General features: G+C 49.5%; 1 protein-coding gene across 3 annotated transcripts in view; it reads left to right on the top strand.

Moving 5' to 3' along the window:
* Positions 1 to 17599, top strand: part of Aff3 (ALF transcription elongation factor 3) — a 403958-nt gene that overhangs the window by 365565 nt on the left and 20794 nt on the right. For all 3 annotated transcript variants that reach the window (XM_051204402.1, XM_051204400.1, XM_051204399.1), the window contains 4 exons: positions 4848 to 5933; positions 8718 to 8842; positions 11429 to 11630; positions 15107 to 15234. In XM_051204402.1, the coding sequence (XP_051060359.1) occupies positions 4848 to 5933; positions 8718 to 8842; positions 11429 to 11630; positions 15107 to 15234 (1541 nt within the window). The remainder of the gene's footprint in view (positions 1 to 4847; positions 5934 to 8717; positions 8843 to 11428; positions 11631 to 15106; positions 15235 to 17599) is intronic.

Raw genomic sequence — 17599 nt, 5'->3', positions numbered from 1 at the left:
TTCTGACGTACTCACGTCTTCCTCCGCTCTGCCGGCGCTTAGAAAACTCGCTGCTCCCACTGAGACTCCTACAGATCGTTCTCTGTGGACCTGTTTGTTGGAAGCCACTCTACTGTATATGAATCGCCCCCAGCGTAGGCAGGCCAGGTTTTGGAGAGCTAGCACGGAAAAGCCTCTGTCAGTACGTACAAAGCTGTGACTCCCCTCTGGCCTGGCCTATGCTGGATTGTTCTCTCCTGGGTTTTCCTGGCATCGGGTATGTCCCTCTGATGCCAGTGCGTCTCAGGGGTGGAAGCTGCCTTTCCATGCAGCCACCACACTGACAACGCACAGGGTTTTCTGGTCACATCAGGTTAGCGCCATGTCTTTCTACCTCCCGACCCTAGATATTGCTCTTACAAAGTGCGTTTTCCGTTGTGACCACTCCCCCAGTGGATCTGACCATGCCACACCTTCATGAGGTACCTGCACAGAAAGCACGTTTTAGAAAAGACCACCACAGAGTCCTCATTGCAGTCAGCGGGAACTCAAAACTCATGCTGACAGGTGCACGGCCTCTTGATGATCTGGAACCCCTGGGCCACTTGGCAGCGTGTGCCCTAAAGGAGTAGATCAAGTGGGGATGTTCAGAAGACGGGTTAGGGAAGAGAGCCCGGGTCACGCACAGAATGCAGGGAGCCCCCGGGGAACAGACGTCTCGGTGTTAACTTCAGGATGTGGGTGCCAGCCCTGCACGACGGCAGACTGGGACCCGGAGCCGCAGGTTTCCCTCCATGTGGTCACCTGTCTCTTGAGCGTCCATGACCACAGTGGCTCCCTCCACTACGGCAGCCACAGCTTCAGCACTATTCCCTAACCCTCGAGGGACAGACAATACAGACTGAGCAGAAGCATGGCCACCAAGCTCCCAGCCCTGACATGGCTGTACAAGGCCATTAAAAGGCCTGACCCTAGCCAGAAACGAGTGCAGACTAGTTGAAGGTACGAGCCGCATGCCCATGAGACAAACGCAGAAAAGACTGTGCTGTTGGGTGAAACAGAGGCCAGCAGACATTGTTTGCAAGAACCAAGTTTCCTCTGAACTCTCAATTTTAGGTTCAGGACTGACATGTCTCAGAAGAAAGAGCTCCCTTTCATGGGGCGACTCCGAGAGTCCTGGGGGGAGGGGAGGCAGCTAGTGCGGGGGAACCCGCTCTGCGCACCTGGCAGAGCCCGGGAAGCGTGCAGCCATGGGGTATCACTCAGCCTTTCTGAGCCTCATCTACAGATTAGAGATAGCATTTCCTATCTGTCAAGATTAAATCGGGCCACATATGCAAAGTGGGAAGGCATACTGTAGGTGCTCCAGCAATGATAAATGATTCCAACCAAGACGATGGGCTCTTGAATGCCAGTCTGGGGAATCTGGATTTTGTCTAAGAGGCAATAGGAGGTTATTGTAGGCCCTTGAGAAAGGGAATGTGATTTAGTGATGTGTTGAAAATGATACTTGAGACTGATTCATTCAGCTGTGAAGAACAAGGGAAAAAAAGTGACCCAGAGTGCTTCTGGCAGTGGGCCCGTCCGAAGTGTATGAGATTCTACAATTCACCGTTACTGGTCCCACTCTGAAGTTCCAGTGTGGCTCTGCCCGCTCGCAGCTGTGTCTCAGCTACAAACAGACTTCTGTGCTGTCTCTCACGAGAGCTATGGAAGCCTGGGGTGGAGGAGGGACCTGGTGTGAGCCCTGTGCTCCGTCCGCCTGGTGATTGAGCCCTCTCTGCCGCACACATTTGTTCTTCACGGCCCCTTCTGCCCCCGCATTGCACTTCCTTAGCGACACTGAAGCTTGACACAAAACAGTTAGGGGAGGCAGACTTGGAGCCCATGAATGTTTGTCATCCAGTTAGCTTTCAGGGGGCAGCAGCTGCCCCTCAGCTGGGAGAGCACTTGCCTAGCTTGCAAACACGAGGCCCTGAGCTCTGTCCCTGAGGCTGTTTAAACCCTGTGTGGTAGTTCACACTTGCAATCCCAGCCCTTGGGAGGCGGAGAGAAAGGGGGTCAGAAGTTCAAGGCCAGCCAGATCTGTCTCAGAAAGAAACTGAAAATCGCTTTCAGATGCTCTTCAGAAGACAGGAGCTCCCTTGCAAAGAAGCTATTCTGTGTCCCTTATTTTCCCACTTGTCACCATTGTGATCTAAGCCAGTCAGCGTCCTACAGGCTTCTCTTCCTGCCTTTTCTCTGGAGAAGGCCCCCCCAAAAGCAGAAAATCACATGTAACACTCAGCGAGAGCAAGAATGGGAGAACTGAGCTCCCCTGGTCCAAATGCTCTAAAACCGGCCACGGGTGGGGAGTTCACATCAGGACACTATGTCCCGCGTTCAAAGCTACTTTAAAACTGTACAAAGTCACCGTCAAGGGACCGGGAGATAGCTCCGTAAGCAACGCTAGCTACGCAAGGGTGAGGGACTGAGAACCCCATGAAGCCTGGCGTGGTCACTCGTCTGTAACCCTAGGCCTCCTGTAGCGAGATGGGAAACAAACACAGGAAAATCCGTGGAAGAAAGCTGCTGAGTCAGCTAGTCACAGACAGCTGCAAACAACAGAGGCTCTGCCTCCAGCAAGATAGCCGATGAGAGAGTACTGATGCCTGAGGTTTCTCTGACCTTCACATAAATGCCCTGGCGTGTACTGAAGCACACTTATGCATGTATATACAACACACACACACACACACACAATGACTTTCACATTTAGACTTGGGGTCTATCTCTCAATGATCTCATGATTATATGCAAATTGTCCAAAATTCAAAAATAGCATAAAACCCGAAGAAGTCCTAGCCCCAAGCATTTGTAATAAGGGAGAATAAGCTGATCTCATCTTTTAAGAGTGACCATCACAATGTCCCTGCTCCCCTGCACAGCTGTGATTGGTGGACACCATATTAGGTGGCCAGTTCCTGCTGGCTCCGCCCCCTGATGTTATCAGAGGCTGCCTATCTCCCTGGCTGTGTGTGCCCTCAACTCCTGCAAGCCTGTCTAGCAACCTAGTGTCTCAGACACAACCCCTCCTGACCCGCTTAGGTATGTAACAACACTCAGAGCCCTAAGCTCTGCTCCCAAGATGCACCTCATTGTTGAAAAAAACCTTAGAATTTCTTATAATACCATCACAATGATAGATAAGTGATTGGTGTATAAGGAGATAGATGATGGATGGATAGCTGGAGATATAGATAGATAGATAGATAGATAGATAGATAGATAGATAGATAGATAGATAGGGAGGATGGATGGATGGATGGATGATGAGTAGGGTAGGTAGGAGGTAAATGATAGACCTGAGTCAAATAGACATTCTTGTTCTAGGCCAACAGTTCTCAACCTGTGGGTTTCGACCCCTCTGGGAGTCAAATGACCCTTTCACAGGAGTCACCTAACACCATCGGAAAACACACATATTTATATTATGATTCATAACAGTAGCAAAATTACAGTTAAGAAGTAGCAACGAAAATAATTTTATGGCTAGAGGTCACCACAACACGAGGAACTGTATTAAAGGGTCACAGCATTGGGACGGTTGAGAACCACTGCTCTAGCCTAGTGTCTGGCTCCTGAAGCATTAATGCCATGGATTCAGAGAGAGGGAACTCACAGAAAGAAAATAATGGCGTTTGCCCGAGTCACCAATTGGAAATATTCCGACTGAAGTCCCAAGCCTCTCAAAAGACATATTTTCTATTTGTTTTAATTAAATCCTAGTGGTACATGGGTGCACTTTTATTAGAAATCAACAATCTCTGTAAAATCGTAATTTCTAACCTGTTTGGAACATACAGCCTCACAGACTCAACTCAAAACTCTAGACCTCTTTGGGGACATCAACACAGCCCCTTCCTCTCCTGTTCAGAGCATTCCCTACACCCTCCACACAAGCTGAGGGTGAAACACAGTAATTCCCATGATCTGCTCCAAGTCAGCATCATTGCCTCTGGGGGCGGTTTCTGAAGTCATCTGTGTCCAAACATTTCTAGCAGACCCTGGCAGAAGCAGGCTGAGGGAGGACCCAGTGAGGCTGACAGGCTGTGCAGGGCACACCGGGTCCATTTGAAAGCGGTGCTCTCTGCTGCCAACGAGTCACTCACCCGATGATGCTGCTTTTGCCATTAAACACCTATGACCTGCTTGCCTTCTCCATGTAAGTTACGTGCTAATGGGGAGCCGGTTCTGGGTTCACAGATTTTTCTCAAAGGTGACAAGTCAGAAGAAAAAGGAAATAACATTTTAATGCTCAGGGCCACCCAGTTATTACTGCCCAGTTAAGTTCACAGAAGCTTGGCCAGGCGGTGGTGGCTTCACGATTTTAATCCCAGCACTCGGGAGGCAGAGGCAGGCGGATCTTTGTGAGTTCGAGGCCAGCCTGGGCTACAGAGTGTCAGGATAGGCTCCAAAGCAATACAGAGAAACCCTATCTTGAAAAACCAAAAAAAAAAAAAAAAAAATTCACAGAATCTTGAATTTAGATGTATATGTACAAATGTACATGAAATGACATATGTACGTACAAATAACTAACTGTTTAGTGCCCAGGAATAAGCTGGTGAGGTGTGATGCTGTCCTGTTATTTTATTAAGTGTACTTGAAACTGCTCTGTGGATACTGTGGTGCCAGGGGCCAGCTGGGCACCCTCTGTACCAGCGGAGGGCTGTCCCACATACCTGAGCTTCCTTTTGCTATTTGTTGCCATACCATTCAGTTCTCTTTCGCTTAGCAGAGCATGTCAGGATCGAAACAGTCGGGGCACCTTTTACGTGTGCCTGTTTTAAACGCTGTTTTGTTTGTTCTGGGTTTTCTGTTTTCAGGCGGAACCTGCGTCCTCTAACAAGTGGCAGCTGGATAAATGGCTAAACAAAGTTAATCCTCACAAGCCGCCTATTCTGATCCAAAATGAAAGCCATGGCCCTGAGAGGAATCAATACTACACGCCATTGAAAGATGAAGGGCAGGACCGCGGGAAACTTCCCGAGATCTGCCAAGCCAGCCTGAGAGACAAGGACCTCAAGGCTGCCTGCAAGGAGGAGCAGAGGCCTCGGACCGCGAACAAGGCCCCTGGCAGCAAGAGTGTAAAGCAGAAGTCCCCACCGGCCGCCGCCACTGTGGCTGTGACCTCAGCTGCCCTGCTGCCTGCTGCGCCCAGTGCACCCGCCGAGACCGCACCCACGCCCACCAGGAGGTCAGCAGGCAAGAAACCCACCCGGCGCACCGAGAGGCTCTCAGCTGGGGACAGTGCCAGCTGCCACCGGCCAGAGGAGCCCGTGGCCCAAGATACACTGGGGGCTAGTGTGGTGGGACCCCCAGAGCCCCCCAAAACCAGACCCTGCGGTAACAGCAGGACGAGCCACCGCAAGGAGCTGCGCTCCTCCGTGACCTGTGAGAAAAGGCGCACGCGGGGGCTGAGCAGAATTGCCCCTAAATCCAAGGAATTCATTGAGACTGAATCCTCGTCTTCATCCTCCTCCTCTGACTCGGACCTGGAGTCGGAGCAAGAGGAGTACGTCCTGTCCAAGGCTCAGACCACCACCGGGAACGAGCAGCGACTGAAGGAGGCCGCCAGTAGCAACAGCAACAGCAGCGCCTCCAGGGCCCCCGTGGGCTCCATCAACGCTAGGACCACCAGTGACATTGCCAAGGAGCTAGAGGAACAGTTTTACACGCTGGTCCCCTTTGGCCGGAATGAACTGCTCTCTCCGCTAAAGGACAGTGATGAGGTCAGGTCTCTGTGGGTCAAAATTGACCTGACCCTCCTGTCCCGGATCCCAGAACACCTGTCCCAGGAGCCTGGGGTCTTGAGTGCTCCTGGAGCCAAGGACACTGATAGTGCCCCGGCCAGCCATGCGTTAGACATGCCTGCTGAAAGGACCATGCCAAAATCCAAGAGGAAACGCAAGGTAGGCCTACAGTTGGAGGTCTTGAGCAGCCTCTCTCCCCCTCCCTCCCTCCCTCCCTCCCTCCCTCCCTCCCTCTCTCTCTCTCTCTCTCTCTCTCTCTCTCTCTCTCTCTCTGCACTTGAGGGCAAGGGGTGGACTACAGATAAGCTGCTGGGCAGGCTGCAGGTGGCTGCCCTGTGTACCCTCCAACAATGGCATAAGTGATTGATACTCCTATATAATGATGCATGGAAGTACTGGCACTGTATCAATATAGTTGTAGACACTTAGGCATAAGCCCAGCCTGAAGAAATGCTTGTTCAGGCAGCATTTACGGAGCGTGCAGATATGGGCTGAACACAAGGTGAACCCCATTCTTTGCTGAGATGGACGGGTAATGTTGCTAGTGTGCTCACTCTAGAAAGAGAGCCGGGGCCTAGTGACTGGAGTTTTGAAGGTTTCCAATTTGGGAAATCCTTCCTTCCTCAAGTCACATCTGAGGACTTCGACAATCCCTTCCCTGGCTGTTTGGAAGGAGATAGCTCCATCGGTAAAGTACTCGCCAAGCAAACAGGAGGACCTGAGTTTGATTCCCCCGAGCTCCTGTAAAAAGCTGAACATGGAGGTGCATGCTTATAATCCCAGCGTGGACAGGTGGAGACAGGCAGACCCCCGGGGTCTTCTCCACTGACCTAGTTTCCCGAAACAAGGTGGATAGCACCTGAAATCAAACTCTGGCCTCAATGTGCATGCACACACCCACACATACACTCGCACATTCTCACGCACACACATACATACATACATATGTACGAATCTGGACCACCAAGCAAACACCTAACAACTAACCAAAGATTGCAGTACCCGTGGACGCCATCATTGCTAACAGCAGTCACTACATACAGATGTCCCTGTATGTAGAAGGATGCTGCTAAATACTTTATACATTTAAGTCCCTACAACTTTATTGTGTCATGCCCATGTTAAGCTGAGAGAGCCTAAAAGGACTTGTCCAATAGAAATGGACCCAGGCAGTTGCTGGCCCCACATTTTCCTACTCAGTAATGCATCAGCCTGAGTTTTATGTAGCCGTCTTCCAATTCCCAAAAGGCAATCTGTTCTGTCAACAAAAAAAAAAAAAAAGAGAGAGAGAGAGAGAGAGACTCCGTACACGTGGCTTTTATGGCTTTTTTTTTTTTTTTTTTTTTTTTTTTTTTTTTTTACAGCTGTTTCACTTGCTTGATTAATAGTTGTGGGCAGGGGCAAAATGACTCTTGGGACATGAAATTCAGATGACCAGAGCACTATGGAAGGAGAGAGCGAACTTCCAGAAGTTGTCCTCTGACTTCCACATGAGCACTGAAGTGCACACACACACCCACATACCCACATACACGCGCGCGCGCACACACACACTGAGGTGACTTGGAAGTAATGTTTATTAGGCAATTTTCTTGGCCAAAATGAAGATACTCCTCATTTTGGAAGGGTATATGTCAAAGGCGTAGTCTCTTCCTGGTGACAGTGAGCTTTATTACCAGCAAGGACATTTATTATGCAGGCACAGAATGTGTTTCTTCACATAGTAACACTGAACAGCTTATTTCGACAAAGTGGAATTTGAACCTTGTGAAAGAAAGACCACCAAGAGGCGGCTAGCTACTCCCCCTGTTCTTGACACACACACATACGAAGGCCTTTTTTTCGGTGTTTTATATTTGTGTGTGAGAGAGTGTATGTGTGTGTGGGCCCATGCATACGCCTCAGTGCACACATAGAGGTCAGAGGACAAACTTGTCTCTTCCTCCCCCGTACGGGTCCTAGGAATTGGTCTCAGGTTGTCAGGCTTGGCAGCAAGTGCCTTTACCTTGCAGAGCCAGTTGTACTGACTGTACCAGTTGCCCGTATGCCAAGATCAGGGCAGCTAACTTCCCTTTCAGTAGAAGACATTTCCATCCCTATTGTCACCCATCCTCCATGGGAGGGTTGGAAGAGGCAAATGACTGTGCAGACTCCCTACACAGACCAACACAGCTGGGCCTCGCCCTGCTGAGGCCCCATAAGTGAGATCCAAGGACTTTTAAAGTTCTCTTTCGATCCTTCAAGGGGCCACTGTAACAACATGAGCTTCTAGGACCACCCCCTTTGCAGAGGCTGTGTGGCTTTTTTCTCTCCCACAAAACAACCCACGCGGCCCTGATGGACAGCTCTTGTCTCCCCAAGAGTAGCGCTTTGGGAAGTGCATTTCCATTGGACCCTGATGCGGTAGAGTCAAACACATTAGTGCGGCATGAACCCAACCCAAGCCCTAGGCTCTCGAGAGGGACTTGATGCTGTTTTGGGCTGAAGCACCCTAGACAGCACCCTCTGCTCCCGTTCACTAGAGACATTTCTTTCAGAGAGGCCAAGCTTCGGTTTCTCACCATTGACCCCCCCCCCCCCAACGAGCTTGGGCAAAGCACACACGGCACGCTTTATTCTCATACCAAGAGCGCAGGGATGACGCCGCAGGGTAATCCAGACCGGATCCGCTTTGCAGGGCTAAACACTTAGCAACATTCGTCGCCCGGTTGTGATCAGGACATGGTGTCCTTCCCTTCACTGAGCCGTCCACACTTAACCCAGCGCACATCCTCCTCGTTCACCGTGGAGCCCATGCCAGGGGCTTTGCTTGTGCCTCATTCTCTAGAGGAGCTAGCTGAGGGCATCTCCCAAGAGGCTGTGCTGTGTGACAGGCAGTGGCCTGCACCTCACGGGCACCCCTCAGAGCCCAAAGTTGATTGGCTTCCTCTTGTTACCACCCAGTGTGATAACGAAGATGACTACCGGGAGATAAAGAAGGTCCAGGGAGAGAAGGACAGTACTTCACGTCTGGCCATCTCCACTAGCAACACCTTGTCCGGGAGCCACTGCAACATGAACTTCAACAGGTAAGCCTGTTCCCCCAGGGTAGAGGTGAGCAGGAGGGGGCCACTACATCTGAAAGTCACACGCACGCACGCTGTGTCGAGGAAACGGAAGATCCTTCTGATTGCTTAATCTGAGTCTGCCCGTTTGCTTCGCTCAAATTAACCGAAGGCTGGTAATTCTGTCTAACGTGAGTCCCATGCTCTCTTTCCAGTAGCTGTATCAGGCCCTTCCTTACCTGTAACCAGAAACCAGTGACCTGGCACACACAGCTCTGCGCTCTGTACCCCCCCAAAGATGATCTCCTCCCCTAACCCTAACCCTAACCCTAACCCTAACCCTAACCAAATCTTACAGGCTAATGCTTTAATAATAGCTGCAACACGCATAAGAACCAAAAATGGCGCCTGAGCTCTTGGGCGTGGACTTAGAAAGGATCTGTGCTTCCAAGGTCACCCAGTGACTCCTCCAAAGGAGCAGCACCGGGACCCCCACACCACCTCGCTCTGTGATAAATGGTCCTCCAGCAAGGCAAGGTCCCAGCCATTCATTAAAGCAAGTAGCTTAGCATCAGTCATAGAGGCTCTTCCATTTAGAAGCCGCTCCGCACAGACCCCGCGTTCCCTCTGCTGAGACTTCTCAGTCTCCCTGGCTATGCACAGAGGGTTTTTAAAGGGAGATTAATGGTTCTGCACAGCACATAAAAATGTAAACGGAAAGGTTGGGGAAAGACGTAGAGCCTCTATGAATGTCGAAGAGGCAACTGGGGAGCAGAGACGCACAGGTCCGCGGTGCTCTGGGGAATCCCCTTGAGATGCTGCTGAAACCCTGCACGGGGGACAGATACTCGGTTCTTCCACAGCCCTCTGTGCATTCCAGGAGTAGGGAAATGGGAATGAAGGGGCCTCGCCCCCACCCCACACACACACGCAAATATCTCTCTTTAATGTATAGTGTGGTTTTTTGTGCATTTGCCAGTGCTTTAAATAACCTTCCTGCCTAGTGGCAGTCGTAACCGCTGCATAGCAATGAACACAAGGTATCCGAAACAAGCATGACAAGAAAATACCCATGGTTTCTGCTGAGACACGCTCATGGGTGCTGCTAAGATGACTCTGGCTTAACCATTCTCCTGATCCTTGCCCTTGCTTGTAACGGGAAGAAATGTTCCAACGAGAGATGAGAAAGGGTGACAGCGATGATTAAACTGTTTGCCATCCAGATTCATGAACCTGAAATTAAAACTCTCTTGCTCTGGCGACTGTCTGGCAGGGCCTCCCAGATCTGACTGTCTTGTCGACACTAAGTAAGGTCACAGTGTGAATGAAACTGTACGGAGTTCTTTCTGGGAAAGGTGGCCTGTGGACCTCTGAGACTGTGGTTCACTGCCAGTTTTACCATCGCAGAACACAACAGAGCCGCCCGCCCAGCTACGAGGCTTTCCATAGAATGCTCCACTTGCATATGTTAAACCTGCAACAGCCACGTATACCCCTGATTGTGTTTAATGCCAGTAATTTGTTTTCCACCACACATGAAGAATGTAAAATGATAGACACTTAGGAGCAGCTCTTCCCTCACTCAGATGTCAAGAAATGATTGTTTCCAGGCTTTTCACACCCATCCTTGGCAACAGCTCCCCTTTCTCCTCGCCAGACACATCTTGGGCTCCTCCAGAGCGGTTGTCTGTAACATGTCACTCAGTACCTTTGAAGACAGGAACCCCGGCTCTATCTGCGAGATGTTAGATCTCAGATCCCCACTGTGACTACCAGCCAAGGAAATTGCTTTTTGAAGTGACTCTAACGGCTTGTTTGCTCTGATAACCAACACATACAATTAACCCACCATAACCCCGGGAGTCACAACTAAATTTTCATTGGCGCTACCCTTTTGTTATAGTTGTTGTTGCTTGTGATCTGTACAAAGTGACCCTGTATGCCTCTCTCGTTGGCAATGACTGACTCAGTTTAAGGATAACAACATATCCTCCACCAATGGTACTCCTCCCTAATGCCAAACACATAGATCCCTAGCAGTAAGCATCACCATCACAGTTAAGACTTCAGTGAATTTGTCTTCCCTGATGCTTACTGTTGGATAGATTCTGAGAGTAGACAATGCCGATCAATGTGTGGTGAATTCAGAAACTCGGCTGTTGGAAGGCGGCTTCAGGCCTTGAAGTCACCCTGTCGCCCCATGACTGTTTCCCGCAATCTGGGTGCCCACCCTCTAGGAAGCTAAGAGCTCGGTTACCGTTGTTGACTATCGATTGACTTCCCCACGCTCCTCACACTTGTGAGGGAAAACTTGCTTGTTCGGTGTTTGCAGACGCCTGGATGAAGAAATCCCAAGGGTGCACGTGTTACTCTTCTTCATCTTGCATTGGCAGGGACTCAAGATCACTGTGTGTCCTCATAAAGAGACAGGGCGCGAGATCTGTTAGTTGTTTTCTGTGGTCCTGGCGCCACAGAGTCACGCCTGCCACAATAATTCCCAAGAAACTGCTTCCTCCCAGCAGATTTTGGGATGGGAGGTTGGGCCTTACGAGAACCCTGTCCCTTTTGCCTGTGCTGACCGGGAGACCCTGTTGTTGTTTCTCTTTTCAGCTCGGCAATACCGATAAACAAAAGTGAAAGAACGCTCCGATCCCCGTCCTCGCCGCTCTCTGACGCTTGCAAACACAAATACTCCAGCGAGGACCTGACCTCTTCCAGCCGCCCTCATGGCAATGGGGTGTTGACTTCCGCCTCCTCCAACAAAAAGCCGAAGGCTGACAGCCAGCTGCAGTCACACCCTGGAGACCTCACGGTGGGTTGACACCCCTCCCTTCTAAGTGAGCTCGGGTGAAATGCTGAGTCTGCCCACCACTCTGTCCCTGGCTGAGCACACTGTACACTCAGGCTGGAGGTCCCGTGCTGAAGGCATTTCTGGTGAAATCTGGTGGAGGAAAGTACTCCTCCTCCTCCTCTCTCCCTAAGGAATAGGAAGCAAGAAGCCTGCCCCGTTGACCTTCCAAGCCCCTTCTGCTTATGAAGCATCTTGGAACTATGTCAGACCCCAGAATAACACCATCCCCAGACAAAGAAAATTAGGAGTTTTAAACCGGCCAGTTTCTGTGGTGAGGAAACGTCCTACCCATACGTGACTCCCATGCCAACATTGCAGGACTGTCACCCGCTTTTGTCCACCCGTGGAATGGGGTTCCTAGTACCACCCTTAACCATCCATACCAGGGTCGTTCTAACACTCCCCGGGGGTAGAGTAGAGGCGCTGGAGCTTTGGTGTGATTCTGGGCCAGTTGCTTAATCTCTATGAGCATTTCTTTACCGAAGCCCTTCTAGATATCACTGACATTCCATTTAGTTCCTCCACATTCCCTCACTAGCCCCGAAGTACAGCATCTCCCTGGGGTATTCTGTAATTCCATACACTCTGCCTGACTTCACCCAGGTCACTGTGCCTGCAAAAGCCAGCAAGGTTCTGCGAGGCTAGGGAGAGAGAAGATTTCAGAATAGGACTATGCCCCAGACTATGGTGGCACACACCTTTAATCCTGGCAGGGGAGGCAGAGTCAGGCAGATCTCTGAGTTTGAGGCAAGCCTGAACTAGGATAGCCAGAGCTACAGAGAGGAAACTCTGTCTTTAAAAAAAAAAAAATAGACTGTGCAAAGAAAGGTATTAAGCAGGGGCTAGTACTTACCATTTTCCCCATGGATTTAAAATGCAAGAAAGTTGGCAGGAGGCTCTATGGGAGCCTGAGTCTTAGCACATCTCCAAACCACACCCTCTCTGACTGCACCCACATTTAGAAGTAATTATCTCAGGCAGGAAGAATTCAGAGAGACTCTGCTAGAGAAACACGGGACAGAAAAAGCTATCTGTTCAGGTTTTAAAACAAAACGAGTTTTCTTTTCCTTCATATCCTTGTGCCGTTGTGCCGAGAGGTACAACCATTTGCTCCTTTCTCATTCACCAAGCAGCTGCTTTCTGAGCGCAGGCCCTATCCTAGGCCAGGCTCATGCTGAGCTGATGAGCTGATCACTAAGTGCATCCGCCTCTGCATCACCGGGAGGCTATGAGCCCATCTGGGGAGAGAGCCTAGGACAGGGAATCCTACACATTCATAACCACACCCCCTCATCACTGCCAGACATGCTACGATGATGCTCACAGTGAACTGGCATTTGTCTCGCAGAGAGGTCTGATTGGCACCAGGAGCAGCAAGTTTCTGAGACAGCACTACTGGCACCTGGGGCTGTGTAACCAACCATTCATGGTCAGGATAGTCCTGTGCACCGTAGGGTCCCAGGCAGTACCCCTGGCCTCTACTTCCTGCCAGTACAAGAGGTCAGATAATAAATGGATGATGGCTTGTTGGTTTGCGCTGGCTTGTCCCATCTGCTGATTGTAACGGTCTCCATCACAGGGAGACCCCAGGTGTGGACATCGTGTAAAGACACAGGCAGAACTGGTCCCCAGTAATAACTCACTCACAGAAAGGGCCAGATTTGAACCACTAGACATAGGTTGCCCCAGTGTACAATCTCTAAAAGGCAGGGCAAGTCGCAGTGACATTCGCGGCACAAGAATCGTGATGTCAAAGGTCCTGAGGAAGTCAGCACCGGCCCATGAGTCTGAGCGATAGAGAGCCTAGGAAGATGCCTGAAGACAGACCAAAGGCCAGCCTCCACTGCTACCATGATGGCGCTCCGGGTTTCTCCCACTTCATAGAGAGCTAAGTGGGCACCATTTAAATGTCTCAAGAACAATTAAATTAAGCATCCAATCTTCTTGGTCATGTACAACACTCTTCCTCTTAAAATCCTGTACATGACCCTGACCCACACCTAAAAAAGCATTTATGTATATGTTGCTACTTCAGAGCAAACAGTCTTTGTGTTGTGACCAGACTCGTGCTGTCTTACCATGTGTCAGCCCACAGTGGGTGCTTTGTGACCTTGGGTAGTAGGACCTCTTTCAAACAGTTTAAGTAATTGCTTTGCGCTCTATTTTTCAGTGATAGTGCCTGGGAAGCAGTCCATTTCTGGCATGAATGGCAGCTCTTGGGAGGGCTAGTTAGAGTGAGACGGGGCGAAAGCTTGGCTTTGGGGCACATATGAGAATGTGGTAGAAATACAGATACTCACAGGGAGTGTGATTGCTCACTCCTGTAACCCTGGCTCTCCCAGGGAGTGTGATGAAAGCTCACTCCTGCAATCCTAGCTCTCACAGACAGTGTGATAGCACACTCCTATAATCCTAGCTCTCAGAGAGTATAATAGCACACTCCTGTAATCCTAGCATTCAGTGAGCTGAGGCAATTCAAAATCAGCCTGAGTGATATATCAAACCTTATGTGGAAGGGTGTGGGGAGCAGGAAGAGAAGAAACAATGCTGATTTCTGAGACTACCCTAGATCTACTAAAACAGAAACTAAGCCAGCAATCCGTGTTTTAATGGGTCTCCGGATGATTCTGATACATGTGTGATATTGGGAAAAATAAAGCCCAAGCTTTCACTCCAGGACCTCCACCCACAGCTCCTGCTAGAACTTGAGAAAGGCACCTGACCTACCCAGTCTTAGTTCTTCATCCATGAGAGAGGTGTAAGACCTCCCTCTTGACATTGTGAGCACAGCTTTTGATAACAGGTGCAAAAGTCCTCAGCTTGAGACTTAGACATGTACAGGCTGGGCACCCCTAATCCAAAGGGCAACAAAATCTGAAACTTGATGAACACCAACATAATTCTGCAAAAATGATCATGCCATACCTGGTCCCTATGATAGGTCACAGTCAAAAAGAGTCACAAAGCTGTTTTAAAACATACTGCATATAGACAGGTAGTGATGGCCCACGCCTTTAGTCCCAGCACTTGGGAGGCAGAGGCAGGAGGATCTCTGTGAGTTCGAGGCCAGCCTGGTCTCAAGAGCTAGTTCTAGGACAGCCAGAGCAACGCGGTGAAACCCTATCTCAAAAACAAAACAAAAAACCTGCATATAATTGATTTCATGTGTATATAATTACTATATGGATAAGGAGAAACACAGATGAGTTTTATACTTAGACCTGAATCCCTTTCCCCAAACAGTCAATCACTTGTGGTCCCCAGTAATTTGAGTAAAGAATATATAGCTTGTATTACCTCTTCTTTATCGAAACAAAATTGCCACCATTTCTAATATAGAACAAGCAGTACTCTGCAGATGAAAAGGTGTTGTGTTTAACAGCTCTCTTAGCCAGGTGGCCAGTGTCTCAGTGACTTCTGTGTTGTTTGTTGTTTAGAAAGCAGCTCACAACAGTTCCGAAAACGGCATCCTCCATACCAAGTCACGGCCGCAGACTGAGCCATGGTCTCCAGGTTCCAGTGGCCACAGGGACTGCAAGAGACAGAAACTGATCTTCGATGACATGTAAGTTTGGACCTTCTTGAAAATGTGAGGGAGGAGAAAGTCGAAAGAAAGATCCTTACCTCCCATTTATGATGTGGCTGTTTGCCTTTGAGTGATATGGTCATTTAAATGTCCCTTTCAAAGGAAGCTCGAACCTAGTGCACAGCCCTGGGTAAACAGGGTTCCTTAGGGCTAATGGAGTTGACACCCAAGACCTAAGAAAACTGTGGCAAACTGCAGTAACGGGTCTTATTTCTTTTAAAAGTATGTGTGTATCTGTCTGGGTATGCATGGGTGCTCACGGATCACCTATAGCCAAGGCAATTAACTGCCCAGTGTGGGTACTGCAACCAAACCCTAGTTCTCTTCGAGAGCAGAACATGCCCTTAACTGCTAAGCTGTCTCTCCAGCCCCTCCAGTGAGTCTTATTTCTAAGGATATGTATTATGGGGTGTTGGTGATTTTATGCTATCAGAGAAAAAAAAAAGTACTTTTGGTCTTGTGAACTCTAATAGCAAAAGAATAATAGTGATTTACTCCGAAGGCTGTTTTCTTCCAAAATGTAGGTTCTTTGATACAGTGTAAACAGGCCTTCTGTAGAAAAGCAGCCTGCCATCCTTTGTCTACTTCTCCTGCTGAAAACCTGAGTGCACCTCCCATGCTCATTACCAGGGGAAGGTGAACAAGAATGTCCAGCCATGATATTGGGGGGGGGGGCTGAAAAATCACAGCCAGAAAGGCAGAGATGATGCTAAAGATGATCTAGTCTCAGAGAGAAAGCCCATCAAGGAACACCTAGAAGGAGGCGATAATGTTTCATGAGTTCAGCCTGAATCCTGTGTTCCTTTGTTAGTCGACCCACGAACATGCAATGCGTGTCCAGTTGAGGCAGGACAATGAAGTCATCTGGGAAACCTCGTGCAGGAGATCCCTGCCCTCTGCTGGCTTATGTTCCAACTGCAGAGACAGACTACAAGCCATAACCCCGCCGGAAGTCTCAACATCCCCCAGCCCCTCTATGAAGAAAATAATAATACCAGTGACTACTGTCACATCAGCAGCAGCATCTGGGGACCATGAGGCATCACGCAGGAGAGATTACTCTCCCGCCCATTGTTTGACAGCCTTAACCCTCACCCAAGAGTAGACCTGAGTTATTTCCTTCTAGCAGCTTCCCATACTGAGCCATAGTCTTTTAAGTGTTGGTTTTACTTTATACATTAACCAAGACACAGTGTTTGGGGGGTTGGAAGCCAAATGCACAACTTTGTGTCATTTAAGAAGCACACGCCAGGTTAACTGAATTGGGGGAAGTATTTGGACAGCCGGAAGGCCCAGGTCCCTTTCCTGAGGCTCCTGCAGCTGCTTGCCAACTCCATGCTGCACGCAATCCTCCCCTCCCTTAACTGCTCCACCGCCTTCCTCCCTTCACTTGCCCTTTGCTGAACAGAATGGCAGGTGCTCCTTTGACCCCGGAAGGACAGTCAGGTGGTCAACTATCGTTTCAGTAGGACTTTGCGGTGGAAACTGGCCCTGTGAACTTTAGGTATTTTTTGAGAGTGATGTTGAAGGTCATTGTGGAATTTGTGGTTGGGTGTCATAGCTGATAACAGACGTATCAGGCATTGGAATGCTCAAAATATCAGACATCTCCAGGATATGGTTTGGGGAGCATGGTAAAGATAAGAAAGAAACGAGAATGTGTGAGAAAATAAATTCAGTGACTTCTCCAGTGTTCAGAACTAACGACCTGAGTCAGAAAGAACAGCGACCCAACGATGGTAGCCAGTCTGGCGGTTAGGGATATGGCGCCGTGGAATGGAAAAGCCCGCTTACATACCCATTCCACGGAGAGGTAAGGCCAGTGGCCCAAAATGATTTGAAATCTTCAGCAGTAAAATAAACATGCAACTGAAACAGCCAGTAATCTAAGAGAGCAGCGGGAAGGTTTCTTAAAACCCAAAACACGAAGACCCAACATTGTCTCTTCCTTTGAGCCATAAAAATAGCTGCCCCTCAAAGAGATCAAAGGCACCTGACACATGCAAAACGTCTACCGTGACTAGCTGCTCTACTGAGCACCCAGGAGGAATCAGGTACAGGGCAACAGCTGGGGTATGATGATTGGTTCATCCTGGGTCATTCTGCAGAGCAGAGAGAGACTGGGACATGAATGGGACCACTCCTGTGGCCACGCCTCCTCCTCTGTGACCACGCCTCCTCTGTGGCCACGCCTCCTCCTCTTCCCACATTCTCCTGTCACCCTTTCTTCTTCCTGTCCTTTCTCTTACCCCTCTTTTCTTCCTTCCCTTCTGTCATAATTTGCTTCAACTTGACACACCTGGGAAGAGCAGACCTCAGTTAAGCAACTGTTTCCATGAGAACA

The sequence above is a fragment of the Phodopus roborovskii genome, unplaced genomic scaffold (genome assembly GCF_943737965.1).
Source record: "Phodopus roborovskii unplaced genomic scaffold, PHOROB, whole genome shotgun sequence".
Taxonomy (NCBI): Eukaryota; Metazoa; Chordata; class Mammalia; order Rodentia; family Cricetidae; genus Phodopus; species Phodopus roborovskii.
Note: the sequence above shows the minus strand (reverse complement) of the source record. Positions and strands in the feature narration are given on the sequence as shown.